At 42.3% G+C, this 18,919-nt stretch overlaps 1 protein-coding gene and 1 long non-coding RNA gene across 3 annotated transcripts in view; one reads left to right on the plus strand and one right to left on the minus strand.

Moving 5' to 3' along the window:
• The window catches only part of LOC307191167, a 204,936-nt gene that overhangs the window by 76,674 nt on the left and 109,343 nt on the right, over positions 1-18,919 (plus strand). The window lies entirely within an intron of this gene.
• On the minus strand, positions 3,741-7,166 carry LOC307191196 (olfactory receptor 10AC1-like). Its single transcript, XM_079931030.1, has one exon. It carries the CDS (start codon positions 4,894-4,896, stop codon positions 4,327-4,329), a length of 570 nt encoding a protein of 189 aa, XP_079787156.1. The 5' UTR covers positions 4,897-7,166; the 3' UTR covers positions 3,741-4,326.

Here is an 18,919-nt window from a genome sequence, read left to right on the forward strand (position 1 = left end):
TAGAATTTAAAGTGTGCTAATGTGAGAGAGGACAGACAGGTGACATGTAGGGTGCCCAGCGAGGGCCTCTCTGAGAAGCCAGTATCTGAGCCAAGACGGCATCTGCATGATGAAGAGCGGCATTTCAGGAGTGGACATAATAAGGAAAAGGCCAGAATCAAAGATGGGCCAGAATCAAGGATGACTCCTTAGTACATACTTTCATGTACCTTGCTTTTTCATTTAATAGCATGTATGAGAGATGGTTTCAGGTCTATAACAGATAGAACTGCTTCATTCTCTTTAGCAATTGCATAAGATTCCATTATAGGGATAAAACCATAATTTATTTCATCAGTCACATACTGCTGTTTAAAAAATCTTTAATCTTTTGCTGATGCAAGTAATGCTGAGATAAATATTTTTGAATATACATGTTTGTCCACAAGGCAAATACATTGGTAAGGTCAAACTCCCGAAGTAGAGTTATTGGAACAAATGATATGTTCTTTAATTCTCGTTTTAATTGATGTACACAATTGGCCTCCATAGAATTGAACAAATATATTATACCACCAACTCTGTATGAGGGAGTCTGTTGTAAATATCCTCCGAACTCTGTGTTCACATTTTTGAGCAGGAAGTGCTCTAAATAGCATTGTCTAATTTTATTTTGCATTCCTCTTATGAGTGAGGTTGAAACTCTTTTCCTGTTTAAAATCCATTTGCATTTCCTTTTCTGTGAACTGTCTATTCATATCCTTTGCCCATTTTTCTTTGTGATTGTTAGTCTTTTTCTCATTGATTGGCAAAAGTTTCTTATGTATTAATGAAATGAACCTCTTTCATACATTAGATATGATCTTCCCAGTTTCTCTTTTCTCTTTTCATTTTGTTTAGGGTAGTGTCCCAGGAATGAAGTTTTTACTTTATTAATATAGTTAATAAATTATGCATTTGTGTCATACTTAGACAGTCATCCATCCTTCAGTGTTGGTCTTCCTCAGAGTCCTATCTTGGAACTGCTCTGTTCTTCCTCTGCTCACTCTCCCTGGATCATCTCAGCCGTGTCAGTTGCCATTGATGTGTGGATGATTTCTAAATATGTTTCTCCTGACACATACCCAACTGCCAAGTGTACATCTGCACAGCCCAGGTCAACATAATCAATACTGAACTCATCATTTCAACTTTGTCCTGTATTCAGACTGGTCACTCTTCCTGGGTACTCCATCTCAGTGAGCCCAATGTGTCATCTTTTCCAGATCAGATAATCTATATCATCAGTGAATCCTTTTTTCCTTTTATCCCTAAGCGTTCAATCTGCACTAAATTCTATTATATCTACCTTCTAAATATTTCTCAAATCTGTCCATTTCTCTCCATTTCCATTACCACTTACCTAAAATGGGCCAACATCATCTCTAACCTGTGTTTCTACACTAGCTTCCTAATAAGTATACTTTCTGTCATGTCCTTCTTCAATTCTTTCTCTACACGGTAGTCAGAATGTTCAGACTGGATCATATCACTCCCCTGCTTAAATATCTTCAGTGGTTTCTCTTTTTTCTTCTTCTCCTTCTCCTTCTCTTCCTCCTGCTTTTTTCTCCTTTCCCTCCTCTTTATTCTCATTCTTCTTTAGGGTAAAATCCAAACTCTTTAACATGGCATACAAGGCTTACACGATCTGGCCTGCATTTGTACCTCTAGCATAACCTCTTAATACCTCTCAGCACACAGCACCCCCCTTCCCAACATCACCATCAATAAGAATCAGTCCTCTTGACAAGTCCTTGGAATGTATCATGGCCTCGTACCTTGGGGCATTTGCACATGCTGTTCCCTTTGCCTGGACTCTCCTTTCTCAGCTTTGTCTGGCTCTAGCTATCACAACGTGCCCTTAGATCTTACACATTACTTCTTCCATAACCTCCTGATGCTCCCACCACCCCAAGACCAGGCACAATGCTTCCAGCAGGATCTTGTCACACCATAGTACTCATCACTTAGTAATGCAGTGCCTATTTATTTGCCTGAATCCCCTAGCAGATTTCAAGCTCCACGTGGGCCTCACCTTCATCGCTCCAATAATTTGGAATGCCATGTTAGGTATACAGTGGCATTTGATCAGAGTTGAATCCTTAACTCTCCAGTCGCCGGCATGGAACCATCACTCAATAAACAGTTATTTGTTGCACGTATGGATGAAGGAATAAATTTTAGAATTTTCCTAATGTAGCCTAAGTTTTGTGCCAGTTTGTTCGCTTTACTATAGGATATATTGATGTAGTAACACTGCCTAGAAATAGTCACATTGAGGGAATTTCTCCAGTCAGTTTTACAAGGCAGAGTGTTTAGTAACTCTTCCTTTTAACGTCTCCTCACTTTATCTTTGACGGTAATATCTCCACCCAGCTACTGAGGTAGATGAGAGCACGTCAGTGCGCCCCTGCTCTTGTGCTACGTGGTAGGATTCCCTTCCACTTCACCCCAGAGCCTTCAGGAGACATCCTTCAGATATTCATCCTGGGGGTAGAGGGGAAGAAGTCTCTCTGATTCACTGAGGCACGCCAGTATTATTTGTCTTAAATAGTAATTTTTATATATAAGAGTAATATCCACTGAAAATGATTATGAGAAATTTGGAAAATATATAATCAATAAAATATAAATCACCTGTAATCTTATCACATGAAGAGCAATTATTAGCTTTCTGGTGGGTGGCATCACTTCCTTGTCTCAGTAGCTGTCTGTAGTCTCAAATCTGTCCCCCCTCTTGAATCTCTCCCCTGAGCTCTAGACTGGTGTATTTGCTTCCTCAGTCGCCATCTTCGCTGGCTTGTCCTGGCAGCATCTCAAGTCCACACGTTCTAAGCAGAAGTCCCCATCCTCCTCCCTCCTCACTTGCACCTGCTCCTGTGTCCTTTTCAGCGATTGTACCACCATCCACCTGGTGACCTAGGTTAGAAATGATCCTTAGCTTCTCTTTCTTCCTCGCCCTCATACCCAACCAAGATTCTGTGGTTTCCTCCTCCTGCATATCTCTTTATTCTTTCCATGTCCCTTAATCAGCTGTGTCAACACTCTGGTCCAGACTCCATCACCTCTCTCCTGTAATATGGCAACAGCGTCCATGGGTCTCCATGCCTCCAGTCCATTCGCCACACTGTGGCCAGAGTGACCACCCAAGGAGGGGCAAGCTGTCGTATCACTCTATGAACTCAAATCCTTCAGCCCTTTACAAGGACCTTCCCGAAATGCCCCAGCCCCTGTTTAACCAGTTCCATTTAGAGCATTCTTCACTCTCCTCTTCACTTGGCTGACCTCTACCCATCCTACAGTTCTCCACTGAGCCGTCTTGGCCCCCCAAGAAGTTTTCCCTGACTCCCCTCTCCCCTGGAAAAGTCTAGCATGAGCCCCTCCACCCATCTCCTGTTTTCTCCTCACATCTGTCCTCTCTCCCCGTGAGCTCCCTGGGGCATGAGTTGTGCCTTCTTTGTCACTACAAGCCTGCTACCTTGCCCAAGCCCAGCACATGGGAAGAACTCTACAGGTGCTGATGGATCCACTCAAATCAGGTCTAGGGTTCTTATTCCACACAGAACTGGCGGAGGATGGGGAAACTGTTGGGAGACTCTCTTAGAGGGACACTTTTCCAGATTCTCTTTTCTGAATCCGGTTCTTGAGCTCTCCCGGTGGCGTCCTCAGTGCAGACACCTGCTGATAGGGGGAAGTTTAGGGAGCAGAGCCGCCCCCCCTGGCCTCGTCCCTGCCGGCTATCATGGCTCACACAGATCCTGCCCTGGGGTTCAGCACCCAGCGGGTGGCGGCCATGATTTTGCCGTTGCGCAGGCTGTAGATGAGCGGGTAGAGCAGCGGCGTGACGGTGGTGTAGGCCAGCGCCAGCGTGCGATCCTGCCGTGGGGAGTAGCTGGCCTTGGGCCGCATGTACGTGAAGGTGGAGCAGCCGTAGTGGAGGAAGGTGACGGCCAGGTCTGAGGCACAGGTGGAGGCAGCCTTGCGCCCGCCGCGTGGGGAGCGCAGGTGGCTCAGGGCGGCGGCGATGGCGCCATGGAAGGCCAGGATGAGCAGCGAGGGCCGCAGCAGCAACACCAGGCGGGCGCCCAGCAGACGCAGCTCCTCCGCGTAGCTCTGCGTGCAGGCCAGGTGCAGCAGCGCTGTGATGTCGCCGAAGAAAGGCACTAGCAGGTGGGAGCCGCAGAAAGGCAGGTTGAAGACGGCCACCGTGAGCCCCACGGACACCGCCAGTCCCCCGAGGCAGCAGCAGGCCAGGGCCAGCCGCGTGCACAGCCCAGGTGCCACCACAGCCGCGTAGCACAGCGGGTGTCAGATGGCCACGTAGCGGTCATAGGCCATAGCGGCCAGCAGGAAGCACTCGGCCCCGCCCAGAGCCACAGACATCTGCACCTGAACAGTGCAGCCCAGGAAGGAGATGGGGCTGCCTCGGCCGCGGCCTGGCGAGGCCAGGTGGGCCAGGAAGCGGGCCACCACTGCCAGCATGTAGCAGAGCTCGACGGCTGACAGCTGGCACAGGAAGAGTAGCATGGGCGACCGGCTGGGCACTAAGGCCATGGCCACCAGGATGAGCAGGTTCCTGCTCGGGGTAGCCAGGTGCACGGCCAGCAGCAGCAGGAAGAGCATGGGCCCCAGGTGGGGAGACTCTGCGAAGCCCTGCGGGAGAAAGCTGCAGGGCATGGTGGCATTGCGGGCGCTGTCCACGCACTGGCTGCCCAGGGGTACCTGTGGGAAAGAAATGTGGGAAGGGAGAGGTTGTGGGCTACGCTCCTCGGGCGCTGCTGGTAAAGAAAGGGCTGGGTGGAATTTAGAGGGTAGGAGGGAGTAGGGCTGCAGAGAGGGAGGTGGGTTGATGGGTCCATTCCCATCCTCCCTCCCCATGAGGGAGTCTTATTAACTTGTTCTAAACAATGGTCCAGTTTTTCCTGCCTCTGGGCTAGAATTCTTACAGGTGCTTTCTCAACATGCTGCTTCCAAAGAAACCTTGATTTTAGGCCCTTCCTTTACAGTGCATCTCTCCTGACCTCCGCCTATGGAGAATCCCCTCTCTTCAGACTCCACGTATGTCGTGGGTCCTGTACAGCCACCGGTATTAGTCCACCTCAGCCTCAGCTCCCCGAGGCAGGAGCTGTGTCTTTAGGCTCTATTTCCTCCTCCCTGCTCTACTCTGCCACTTCTGAGTTGCTTGTCTGGTGTCTCAGAATCACAAAGACGTAATGCAGATGAGGATCTTAGCCATCATCTCATTCAGCCTCAAAATTTTAAAGAGAAAAAAAAAAAAAAAAAAAAAGCTGGGGAGGAGCAGGATGAAGGGCTTAACTGCTCACAGAAGGTTAGGACCAGAATCTGCATTCCTGAGGCTGAATCCAGAAATTCCCACGACCCCATCTGAGGTTGGTAAAAAAGGTCACTGGCACCAGTCAGTCAGTCCATATTGATTTAGCCTTAAATAGAGACCCGAGTCTGTGCCTGGCACTGAGGCAGACACTTAGGCAGCACGGGATGGTTAGCAGAGAGGCCTAACCGGGCACATCAGGAACAATATGTCCTAACAGTCTTATTAATACTCTGCCAGCATGAGAAAAAGTGATGTGTATCTGTTTTAACTCGCCCTTCAGAGGGAGCAGTACATTCCAGATACGCTGTCGGAACACAGTCTCTTTCTAAGCATTATCCAGTGACTCATGCAGGCAACATTTGGAGAACATTTGATAGCATGTAGGGTGGCTGCAATTGTTATAAACCTCTGGAGTCAGGGAACATGAGGTGGTAAGAAATTCAAGGCCATGACAACTAGAGGAGGACGTTTGATTTTTCCAGTAGTTCTTAATGCTATCTCTTTTTAATTTTAATTGTAAGTTCAACCATTATTTCCTCTTAGTGACTCTGAGTCACTGTCTATAATTAGTGTTGGAAGTGGAGTTTGTGCCCGTTGTTACACTACAGAGTACAAAGGCAATAAAGCTGGGCCACGGGCGACAGGTAAATTGGATGCAAGAACCAGAAAGAATGCAAAGAGCTTGGTTTTTGCTATTAATGCTCCTTTCTGAGATAGTTCTGGGGATTTCTATCTATCGGCGTCAACCTGTGCTCTCTCTTTTGTCATCCGAGGGGAATGCCTTCAAACAGATGTTTGCATTGCAATGGAGGAGGAATAGGGTGGGGTTGTGGGTGGGTCTGAGGGATGTGGAATCACTTCCCATCATTTTCCCCCCAACATTCAGCCACCTGGACAAATTTAACAAACCTGCGTGGAGTGCCTCTTCCCTGCCAGGTGTCGTAGCTGTGGGTATGACCAAGAGAGAGAAGGCTGACTGTCCTGGAGGTTCAGACAGGACGAAGCTGTTGAAGTAACCGGCTCTCTTCGCTCTGCCTCTGCTTACCCCTCGGTCTTTTACTTCTTCCTTTCATCTCCTTAGAGAAGCAGGGTGTTGGGGGTAGAGAAACACAGACAGTCCAGTTCTTTCGCCTTCATGCTCATGCTTCACAGAAATGGAGATGACGTGGAAGGCCGGGCAGTGGCTCCAGTAACTCTAAGCTCAAGGTATACCACGTTGACAAACAAGGCCATGGAATGCAAGCCAGACAGTTTAGTTCAGTCAAAAGGAGACTGAGGAGTATTTCTACTTTGTCTAGAGTTTTTAGGAGGATTTGTCACAAACTCTAGGAATGTATGTTAGAAATGTCTTTTCCCTGGGAGGGAGAAGGGAAACAGACACTTTCACAACTTCAACAATTTGGTCTGTTCAAAACCAGGCTCCAGCCTAGTAGGAGAAGCTACAGAGGGAAAAGAAAACACCCCCTTCCTCCTCCAGCGCCAGAAGGTCTATATTCTCACTCTTCAACAGTAATAGCTAAGAGAGTGTCAGGCAAATGCTCATAAGGACTTAATACATTTAACTCACTTAATCCTAGCAACAATCTGATGAGGTATGTGAACTCTTATTGTACCTATCTTACCGGTGAGGAAATTGAGGCCTAAAAGAGTTAAATGTCATGAAGCTAGTTAGCAGTAAAGCCAGGTTTTCACTCAAGCAGTTTAGTCCCTGCTAGTCCATGGTCTTATCCACTATACTGTCTTCTTTACTTATCACTCTCCTAAAAATTCTTCTCACATAAGACACAACCTCTTCCCACATCTCCTACCTTCCCCTGTCCAGAACTTACCTGTACTCTCCTAGGCATTTCTATTCTCAGATTTCCCTTTGCTGACATTTCTTCTGAGGACATGTGGATGTGAGCAGTAATACAGATCATCTAAGATAGCAAATCTAAAAATAATTTCTCCTTAGCCTTGACATTCTTCATTCCTGTTGTTACTGTTCTGACAGATCTGCTTTCCTAATTGTGTAAGGCTTCATGGAGCACCCACAGATTAATGGCTGGCTGGTGGCCCGGGACATCTGGATGCGGCTGGAAGCCTTGCTGAGCTGGGGCCATAGATCTGGGATTTGATTTTCACTGTGTAGAATAATTAAAATTATCTGTAATAATGATGTTTTTTAATCAGTCATTTAATAGCCAGTTGAAACACTTCTAAGGAGAGGTTGTGGGGAGATTTGAAAGGCAGACAGATCAGGCTCCTCTGGGTCTTGAAGATTCCATAAAATGCTGAACTAGCTTGAAGGTCAAATGGTCCAGATCCTCATGCTATAGCAAGAGATGCCCCATAGAGGACATACAACCAGCCTGGGACCTCACCACTGTCTGTTGGCAGCAGAACTGGACTCTCAACTCCTGTTTGATGGTTCTATTTCTGCCAGAATTGTCTTCCAGAGTAGACCTGAGTCCACTGATCTAGTATTAAAATTGTTTACAAAAACACCAGAGGAGAGTTCACAGAAAAATCAGATCATTGTCCCATAGGAGGTTAAATTTAAAGTTGTACCTATGCCTGAATTTCCATAATTTGACTTAATAACCTGTCATGAGCATCTGGTCTATGAATTTATACAAATTGTTCTGAAATCTATTTTTGTCCAGTGCTTTTTTTTAAGGGAAAACACACACCATGCATTCAAAAGATTTTTCCTTTTTCTTTTCCTTACTCCTCAGTGAAGTAGAAAGGCTCCCCACAGCCTAAATTTTTGCTTTGTTATTTGATGGGTGCTTGATTTGGGTTGGGGACAAGCTAATTAACACTTCGGAAACCTTGCCTCCTCACTGTTGAATGGGGGTTGTAACAAAGGAGGGACGTGTGAGTATTCCGTGAGACAGCATGCAAAAACTAGCACAAAACCCCACACAGAGCAGGTGCACAACAAGACTAAAAAATATTCTCATCTCTGTCCTTCATGCCTTGACAGGCTTAGATTGTATTTCTTCTGAATATTCATCTTTCCACCGTGAAAATCTCCTCACCCCTTGATGGTGTCTCTTCAGGTGCCTTTTCCGTCTTTCTGGGATCCAAGAAACAAAGGTATACATAGTACTCTGGATTTAGGGAAGAATACTTTTCTCATGGGGAGAAAAGTAGAGATAGACATAAATAAGTCTATCTCTATCTATGATCGTTATCATTACCATCATCTTTCTCCCCCCACCTCTCTATCTTTCAACTTTTTTTTTCTCTTTGGTTTCCTGTCATCTTTATAAGACTGTACAGACTATGGAAGAAGACATCTATGAATTCAAATCCTGGCTCAACCACTTCTAGCCACATTACCTGTGGGTAATGTACTCAATTCCCCTGATCCTCAGTCTCTTTACATCTAAGTGGAGATAACGGTATCTAATTCATCGGCACTCTACAAAGGAAGCTCACAGCACAGTGCTGGGCACAAAGCGGACATGAAGAGATGGTTATTAATCACATCATGTTATAACCCAACTTCTGCAGTATGATGTCAGCCTTTGGGCTCCACCTGCAGAGCAGCTGACAACTGTAATTACTATAATGACTCCTTTTCCTATGTCATGAGCCTTTTCCTTGGTTTATGACAGATAATTTGAAACTCAATTAACATATATTTGCATTATTATATATTTCAAATTTAGATGTGTGTTCTGAAATAAAATCCCTTGAATTAAAAAACTCATTTACCTTTTTCTTGCTTTGTCACGCAAAATCACATCTTTCAGTGTGTTTTTTTTTTTCTCATCAGTTTGGTAATTTCTTTACTCCAAGGAGCTAAATATCATCTTTGGTTGTAAAAATTTCACTGTGCTCCTTCTTCCAACCGTTTATAATCTCAGCCTCAACCCTGAGACAACCCTGGGACATGAGCCTCTTTTCTGGCATGATGTTTCTGTCTTGTGAACCATTATCTCTTACATGATAAAGCGGTCTACTGAGTCCCCATGACTAAATTTGGTAAGATAGCTTGTCAAAGCTTTTGAAAGTCTAAATAAAAGAAGTCCTTGCTAGTTTCTTGTTGGCATCTTTATCCCCTAAAAGCATTTAAGTAGATTTAATAGGGAATGTTTTCCTTACACAAACATTCTTGCTTTTCTCCTTTTACAGCGTTTTCTGAAGTATTTGTTGATCCTACATGTTATAAAAATGAGATGCCCTTGATATTTCTGTGTCTGCTCTGGAGCCCTTCTTAAAATGATGGTTACAATTCTGAATCTTTTAGTTCTCTAGCTCTGGGTCGATATGTTGCCTTGGGTTTTGCATTTTGGCCAACATTTTCTCCTCAGTTTCCTGACGATTCAGAGTTACATGACAATATGTGCCCTTGTGTTAAGAGATCCCTGAATAGTTGCCACTGTTAGTTCTCTTTTCTCCAGAAATCAATTGTGGGATTAAAACTTTGAGTAAAGTGTCATTTCAGGTGCGCTGGTCTCTTTTATTTTCATCTGGAGAGGACATTTGAACCTTACAAATCTAGGAGTCCTGCTGATTTTAGAGCTGGCTCTCTGCCTTTAATGCTTTTAAAGAAACTCTCTGCTTGAACAAAGCAGCACCCATTTAAACTAATATCTCTGACCCAGGCTTCCGCCAGAGGAAGAAGGATATGCTTCAAACATGAGCCCTTTAATCTTCAACATCAAAATTGTCCGGCAAAGAGACTGTCCCAATTCTGGAATTGTGAAGGTCAACTTTATCACACATAAATGCATGATCATTGTGCTGTTACATATTTTTTAAAGTATTCTAGGCCTAAGGGTCAGTTACTTTGTCTACTTGAATAAATATTTGCAGTTTTGCTCTATAAAAAGTCTAATTTGGGACTTCCCTGGTGGTGCAGAGGTTAAGAGTTCGCCTGCTGGTGCAGGGGACATGGGTTCGATCCCTGGTCCAGGAAGATCCCACATGCCATGGGGCAGCTAGGCCCGTGCACCACAACTACTGAGCCTGAGCTCTAGAGCCTGTGTGCCACAACTACTGAGCCCTCGTGCTGCAACTACCGAAGCCCGTGCATCTAGAGCCCGTGCTCCGCAACAAGAGAAGCCACCGCAGTGAGAAGGCTGCACACCCCAAGAGTAGCCCCCGCTCGCTGCAACTAGAGACAGCTGGCACATAGCAGCGAAGACCCAACACAGACAAAAAAAAAAAATCTAATTTGTTTTCAAAATTTATTTAAAAAATCAGCTGTCGTTTTCCATGAATTTGGTTTTAGTAGGTTTGAGAATACTTTTAATTTCTAACTTCGTCTTGTGCTACAAAATAGAGAATTCCCTCAAAAACCCAGAAGCCTCTGTTTCTTATTGGCCACAGACTGAGAGTTGGAACTAAGTAATGGGGCAAAGCAGCTGCATGGATGAGGAAATCAAGGCTACCTCAGTTCTGTCAGGGTATTTTCATGATTCATTAAAATGGGAAAAAAAAAACATGGTTAAGGAAAAAATGTTGATTTCCTCGGCCAGCCACCTTCCAGGAGAGAGAGCTTCTGATATCTTTGGAATATTGTCTCAGAAAGCCATGGGCGCCTCAGAAAACCTATCATCTGCAAGAGTCATGTGCATAATTTTGGCTTCAGGACCTTTTCCAATAGGACACTCCCCCTACCATCCTACTGCTTACCCCTGAGTTTCTAGAAGAGACTCCTGTGGTTGCTGAGAAAGAGGAACAAATTACTAGATGAAATAAGATGGAATGCACAGGATTCAGCCTGCCCAAGTGTGGGCTCTGATGGGGGACTGGGTCTTCTTCAAGGAAAGCCCTGTGGCCGGTGTACGGGGCATAGGGATTTAGTGCTTTGTCCAGGATGGGAGCATACATGGAGCTTTTCCTGTCATGGTATCATCAGTGGTCAAATTTTTGTGTCCCATGAGGTAGGATGATAATCATAGGTAACACCTTTTTGAATACTTTCTTTTCTGCCTCTGAGAGTTGAAGAATTCATATTTTCTTCAATTCTGTTCTTACATATTATTCTAAAGAAACAAGATATCATTGGATGCCTCTCGCCATGAAAACTTCTGTTCATTTGAGAAGACAGAACTCTCCCATTTTTAGATGAGAAAGCTGAGGCAGAAGAGATGCATTGGGGCAAAGTCATTCAATAAAAATAGAAGCAGAACCTAACAGTCCTGGCATTTGTAGCTGCCTCGTGTTTCTCAAGCCCAGCCCTACCTCAGTGCACCCAAGATTGAAGGGTTCCACGGGTTACAGCACCTTGAGCACCGGGTGCTCCATGGTTTCTTGCTGTGAGGCACCAGATCTGATCTAAGGAGGGTGGTCTTTCTCTCACCAGCGGTTATCTCTTTTGGGTAAACCTACTCGGGAAGTATTTTTATTTCCTTATTTTCATACTCTGCTCTCGATGTTCCCCTCTCTTCCTCTGCCCTCCTACCCCACAGTCTTCTTACCTGGGCTCAGAGACAAGGGTGACTTGGAGATGGGTGGAGAGGAGGTTCAGATCATGGTGACTGGAGATTAGAGAGATCACAGGCAAAATGAAAAACAGCAGACTCTAGAGCTGCAGTGGGCAGGTGTAGAGGAGAAGGGCTTGAAAGGAGAAGAATGAGGGATGGAGACGCTGGAGAGGGGCGAGCGCCTGGAGGGGATTTCCCACAGCAGTTTCTGATTCGCTGTGTCTGGTCGGTACTATAACCTTAGCCTGCTTTATATCCTGGAGAGTTGGGAGGATGGGGAGGAGAAGGTTATACTAGTCCCTTCCAGAGGGAGGGCAAGAGAAAAAGCATCCTGTGATTAATTCTCTCGTCATAAAATCTCTCCTCAAGGTTGGAGACCTAGGAGGGCTTGGCACACGTGCAGTGACTTTGCAGCTGTCCAGAGAGAAACAACTCCCTATTTCATACTGACCACCTGCCGAGTTCTCTCTGCCCCACTGGTGCCACAGTCTTTCCCTAGAGTGTTCCATACTCCTCTGTCATCACAGCAGTTCTCATCTGTGCATGTGGTAGTTCTAGAACCTGTGGAGAAGGATCGGGTACCCGATAGGTCTAAGCTGTGTTAGTTTGTCCCGTGTGTGGAGCAGGAAGCTAGCTGGATGTTGAGATGCATGAATGAATTGTCTTTAACTCTCACATGTGTCCAAGGACCCCAGAAACTGCACTAGGAAGCTTCCACCACGGGATACTCCTGACAACTCTGGCAGGTCCCTCTAAGTTTGAGAGCTGAAGACTTGCTCTTGATTTCCCGGTTATTATCCTGCCTGTCCACCTGTGTATATGCACCAGAATCACAGGACTGTAGAGGTCATTTGCTGCAGTTCATTTACTCGTTCACTCATACTTTGATTTAATTATTCAACACATGATGCTTATTGAGTACCTACTATGTGCCAGCCTTTGATCTAAGTACTGGGGTATAGATCAAGGAGCAAAACAGACAAAAATGTCTGTCTTCATGAAGCTTACATTCCAGGGAGAAGAGATAGACAATAGCCAAATTAGGTAAATTATATGGCATATTTGAAAGTAAGTCCAATGGAAAAAAATAAAGGAGGATAGGAAATGTGAGGGGGTGACACGCAATTTTAAATAGGATGTTTGAGGAAGGCTTTAGTGGAAAGGAGACATTTGATGCAAAATTTGAAGGAGGTAAAGAAGTGAATCATGTGGCTATCTGGGGGAAGAACATTCAAAGCAGAATTAGTCAGAGATCCTGAATGGAGAGCAGGTCAGGTGTGCCTGAGGCACAGGGAGGGAGCCCAGTGTGGCTGCGGTGAAGTGAGGACAGAATAGTGGCAGATGAGGTCAAGAAGGCTGTGGACAGCCAGTAAGAGGTGCCTTGCAGGGGATTGTGAGAGACTGGCTGAAAGACTGAAATGATGTAAAAAAGGTCAGTCTGGTTGCTGTGTTGAGAATAGACTTTAGCGGGGCAGGGTGGAAGCAGAAATCAGCAATGCAGTAATCCAGGTGAGGGAATATATGATCTAGATGAGAATAGCAATAGAAGTGGGAAGACATGGTTGGGTTTTGAATGCATTTGATTTATTATTTCTTTTTTAAAAATACATTTTAAATGTAGAGCCAGCAGAATTTCCTGATGGGTTGGATATGGGATGTGAAAGAGAGAGGCCAGAATGATTTTCTACCTGAGCAACAGGAAGAATAGAGGTATCATTACCTGAGATGAGGAAGGCCTCAGATGGAGCAAGTTTGGGAAGAAAGAGTGGTCAGAAGTTCAATGTGGGGCATATTAAGTTTGAGATGCCTGTTGGGTGTCCAAGTGGATCTGTTTAATTGACATACAATCTGCAGTTCACAGAAGTTCAAGTTAGAGGTGTAAATTTGAAGTCATCAATTATAGGTGATACTTTACGTTATGAAACTGGGTGAGATCGTTATAGGAATGAGTATAGTTAGAGAAAAGAAAGGGTCCCAAAACTGATTTCAGGGGTTCTCCAAAATTAGGGCTTTAGGAAGATGAAAAGAAACCAGAAAGGGAGAACATGCGGGGAGTCTATAGTCTCCATTTTTCAGCTCGGTAAACCATATAATTGTGTCTGCCTATCACCAAATTTGCACATCTCCATCATGGAATATTTACATGGAGAATGATTCCATGATATAGTAGGATGACTTCCCCCATTGATAACAAACGATTATTTCAATCCCTACATAATTCTTCTGTTAAAGGTAATGTGGAGGGTTGAATGGTGTTCTTACAGGGAGCAGTGGACCTTCCTCTTCCCTTTTCCCCTTCTTCATAAAGTGTAAGGAGTTATACCAGAGGCTGGAAGTGAGGGCAGAACCCAAACCCCATGGTGAAGGAAAGAGTTGGAAACAAAAACTTCTGGGTTCTAAAATTGTAGATTTCTTTCCCCAATTTTTTTTTCTCTGTATACGTTAGGAAGTAATTTACTTTGTCTGAGCCTTAGTTCACATGATTAAGTATAAGAATGATAATACAACCTGTGTCTAATTAGCAGATTTTGTTATGACATTTTATTTTTAACAGTTTTATTGAAGTATAATTGAAATACAAAGAAAACTGTACACATTTAATTTGTTCAATGTGATGTGTTTGGACGTATGCAAACACCCATGATACCATCACCGTAATTCAGGGAATAGACATAACACAACACCTCGCAGAAGTTTCTTTGGGTCTCTCTTGCTCTCTTTCTCTCTCCCTCTTTTTATTTTTGGCGGCAAGGACATTTAACATGAGGTCTACCCTCTTAACCTCTTAACAGATTTTGAATACAGTGTTGTCATCTATAGACATGATGTTGTACAACAGATCTCTAGTATTTACTCACCAAGCATAACTGGAATTTTTACCCTTTGAATAACAACTCCCCATTTTCCCCATCCCTCAGTCCATGGCAACCACTATTGTATTCCCTTCTTCTATGAGTTAGACTACTTTAGATTTTTCATATATGTGGAATTAAACAAACTGATATTTCTCCCATCTTATAGAAAATCTTTCTTGGTCCTGTTTTTTCATCTAGTTACCATTTTTGTGTACTTGGAGAAAATCCTTAGGAGAGTTGTGTGCAGTTGCTCTCTATACTTCCTCTCCTCTTATTCTTTTTAAAAATAGCACTTCACTGAAAAAGCAACAACAAAATAACAGCTTATTGAGGTATGATTGACATGTAAAATGCTGTTTGGAGATTTTAAATGAGATCTTACTTATGAAAACTTTTATAAAACCTAAAGTACTCCATAAATGTCACTTATAATTATTATTATGTTGAAGAGCCTTGATCAACATATTTTCCAAACAGAACTCCATCCTGCCTTTCCCTGGCACTGAGTTTCAGCCTGTAGAGTACCCTCCCATTCTCATTCTTTTTATGCCCATAGTTTCCCTGTAAAATGAGAAGCAGTTGGGAAGGGACTCAGTCTGGACAGGCCCCCTTAGTGGTCAGGACTCACGGATGTGACGATACCGTTCACAAACAGCAGTGTATCATGGTTCAGAATTTTGGGAATGGTGCCAAGAGGATCTTGGACATAATTTACAGGATGTATAAGCCCTGACCTAAAGCAAAATTTACCAGTGACAGGCGTTTAGAGTTTTATACATAACATTTTCTTTGGCTGGAGTCTGGCTTTATTTAAAGAGTTGTGTCAACACAGGGATTGTCTGCTTGGGCCCAGGGATTCCTCAGAGTGTTGGTGCCTCTGTCGCCTCTTGGAAGGTTGGGATGAGTTTTCTCAGACTCAGAATTATGTGGGATCTGTGTTTGAACAAAGACTGGAAATACTTACATCATCTCTACATTCCTCAGCCATTTGTCACCAGATTGCAAATCCCTGCTTCTAGGGAGAAAAGATACTGCTGCTCTCTGACTTCAGCAGAGAAGAGGTCAGTCAGGTTATTGAGTTTGATGAATATCTATGGCCCTAAGGAGGAAAAGTTAATTTCTTTGCGGGTTTTGCATAATTTTTTTGGTAAATTTATAGAAATACAGGTGATAGGAAAAGAGCAATAAACTTAAAGTATCAAAAATAAATGCAATTATAATGCTACATAAAGAAATCAAGAGCACAGAAAAGAAACAAAACATCATAAACAGAACCTTAAGTTGATTCTCTGGCGATTCTAGGAAGACAGACAAACTTCTGGAATTTTCACCATGGAAAAGTGAGAAAAGATACAAATGAATTAAAAAATGAAAAGGTAGAAGTTAAAATAGATATAGTAGAGATTAAAAATAATAAAGTAATATTATTAAATAGTATTTATGGATGCAGGTGACACATATCTGAAAATAAAAGCCTAATTGGCCCAAGAAGAAATAGAAAATTTGTATAGAATTACGATCATTAATGACCTAGAGCTGCTACTGAAAATATAACCCCTCTGCCCTTCTCACTACTCCGATGGAAAATACTTTTACTGATGGACTTTACCAAACTTTCAAGATGAATATAAATATAATAATAAATATAAATAAAATAGAATGTAAATATACTATAAAGTATATAATCCACATGTTTTTCCAGAAAATGAAAAAAAGCAAGAAAAATTGCCCAACTCATTTTATGACATTTGCATAACCTAGATTTAAAATAATTCTTATTAGTATATTATGTAAAACATATACACTAATTTTACAGATGAAAACATTTAAAAATATTATCCAAGGAAATTTAACATTTTTTTAAAAAACAACATATTTTTACCAAGGGACAATTTTCCCAGGAATACACAGATGATTCAACCTCAGAAAAATCTATAAATTCACTCTCATGTTGGTTGACTAAAGGAAAACAGAGTTACCTCAATATACATGAAAAAAAACCATGAGAATTCTTAGAAAGCTAGAACTAGAGAGGAACTTCATACCTAATAAAAACTACATATAAAAATTCTACAACAAATGTGGTATTTAATGGAATCTGAGGCACTTCTTCTAAAATCAGGAGCAAGATACATACTATAAGTATAAATGATACTTAACAGCACAGTACTTACAATTCTAGCCAATACAAAAGGAATGAAAATAATTGATATGGAGAATATAATTATTTGCTGACGATATGATCAGTTACATTTAAAATCCGAGAAAATTAATAGGCAAATGAGTCACACCAATAAGAAAGTTCAGCAAGATTTCCTAATATAAGATTTACATATAAATAAATTTTTTCTAAACCAGCAGTAATCAATTAGAAAATATCATAAAAAATAAGATACCGTTACGGTAGCAACACATTATAAAATATATAGGAATTAATTTAACAAAATGCACAAGAGCTTTGTAAAGAAAAATATATAAGACTCTAGTAAAGGACAAGAAAGGAAATCTAAATAAAGGTAGAAACCATATTCATGAATGGGTCATTAAAAATGCCTTTTTTCCTTGTAAAAATGTCACCTTTTCCAAGTTTGAGATATATTAAATGCATTTCCAGTAATAATTATGATAGGAAACATGAGGCACATTAGTATATTGGTTTAAATATACATATAGAAAAATAAAGACTCTAAAATAACTAATAAAAATGTAAAATTTTAAACATTTTTTCAAAGAGGAAAGAGTAAAGAGGATGAGTAACCCTCCAGATATTGACATACTGCAAAGCATCAATTAGTAAAACACATTGATACACATTTGTATAAGAAAAAAAATGGGCATTTGGTAAAAGATTGACACCTCAGAAACAGACCCATAAATTCAGGTGAACTTGGTAAAAAAAATTGATGGATTTGAGTACATTAAATATAACTATTTTGGTTAACAAAGGACAACCAACATAAGTAGAAATAATAGTCCAGGAAGTGACGCTTGTATCATCAATAATAAAAAATGTATTGAGTTATTTAAGGAAATATCACTAATTAATTTTAAGAAAACAAAAGTGGACAAAGGATGTGATCAAGCTGTTCAGGAAGAGGAATTTGAATGAACAAGAAGTCATTGAAGAGATTGTCAGCATTGCTTTCAGCCAGGGAGAATAGCATTGAAATAGCCATGCAATCCCTCTTTTTTCTTTCTCCGTCATCACTGCTATGACTTGGATACTTGGCCTTCATTTTTTTTCCTTTTTTTAAGATTTTTATTGGAGTATAATTGCTTTATAATGGTGTGTTAGTTTCTGCTTTATAACAAAGTGAATCAGTTGTTCATATACATATACCCCCATATCTCTTCCCTCCCACCCTTCTTAGCTGGTCACAAAGCACCGAGCTGATCTTCCTGTGCTATGCGACTGCTTCCTACTGGCTATATATTTTATATTTGGTAGTGTATATATGTCCATATATACACTACCACTCTCACTTTCTCCCAGCTTACCTTTTCCTCTCCCTGTGTCCTCAAGTCCATTCTCTAGTAGGTCTGCATCTTTATTCCTGTCTTGCCTCTAGGTTCTTCATGATCTTTTCTTAAAATTTTTTTAGATTCCATATATATGTGTTAGCATGTGGTATTTGTTTTTCTCTTTCTGACTTACTTCACTCTGTATGACAGACTCTAGGTCCATCCACCTCACTACAAATAACAATTTCATTTCTTTTTATGGCTGAGTAATATTCCATTGTATATATGTACCACTTCTCCTTTATCCATTCATCTGTCGATGGACACTTAGGTTGCTTCCATGTCCTGGCTATTGTAAATAGAGCTGCAGTGAACATTGTGGTACATGACTCTTTTTGAATTATGGTTTTCTCAGGATATATGCCCAGTAGTGGGATTGCTGGGTCATATGGTAGTTCTATTTTTAGTTTTTTAAGGAACGTCTCTACTGTTCTCCACAGTGTCTGTATCAATTTACATTCTCATGAACAGTGTATGAGGGTTACCTTTTCTCCACACCCTCTCCAGCATTTATTGTTCCTAGATTTTTTAATGATGGCCATTTTGACCGGTGTGAGATAATACCACATTGTACTGGTTTTGTTTGTTTGTTTGTTTTTTGCGGTACGCGGGCCTCTCACTGTTGTGGCCTCTCCCATTGTGGAGCACAGGCTCCGGACGCACAGGCTCAGCGGCCGTGGCTCACGGGCCTAGCCACTCCGCGGCATGTGGCATCTTCCCGGACCGGGGCACGAACCCGTGTCCCCTGTATTGGCAGGCAGACT

The sequence above is a fragment of the Stenella coeruleoalba genome, assembly GCF_951394435.1.
Source record: "Stenella coeruleoalba genome assembly, chromosome: 9".
Classification (NCBI taxonomy): Eukaryota; Metazoa; Chordata; class Mammalia; order Artiodactyla; family Delphinidae; genus Stenella; species Stenella coeruleoalba.

What these genes read in the sequence shown, in the direction of transcription:
- LOC307191196 (XM_079931030.1), bottom strand. Translation starts at nt 4,896, where the DNA reads ATGGGGAGGGAGGATGGGAATGGACCCATCAACCCACCTCCCTCTCTG.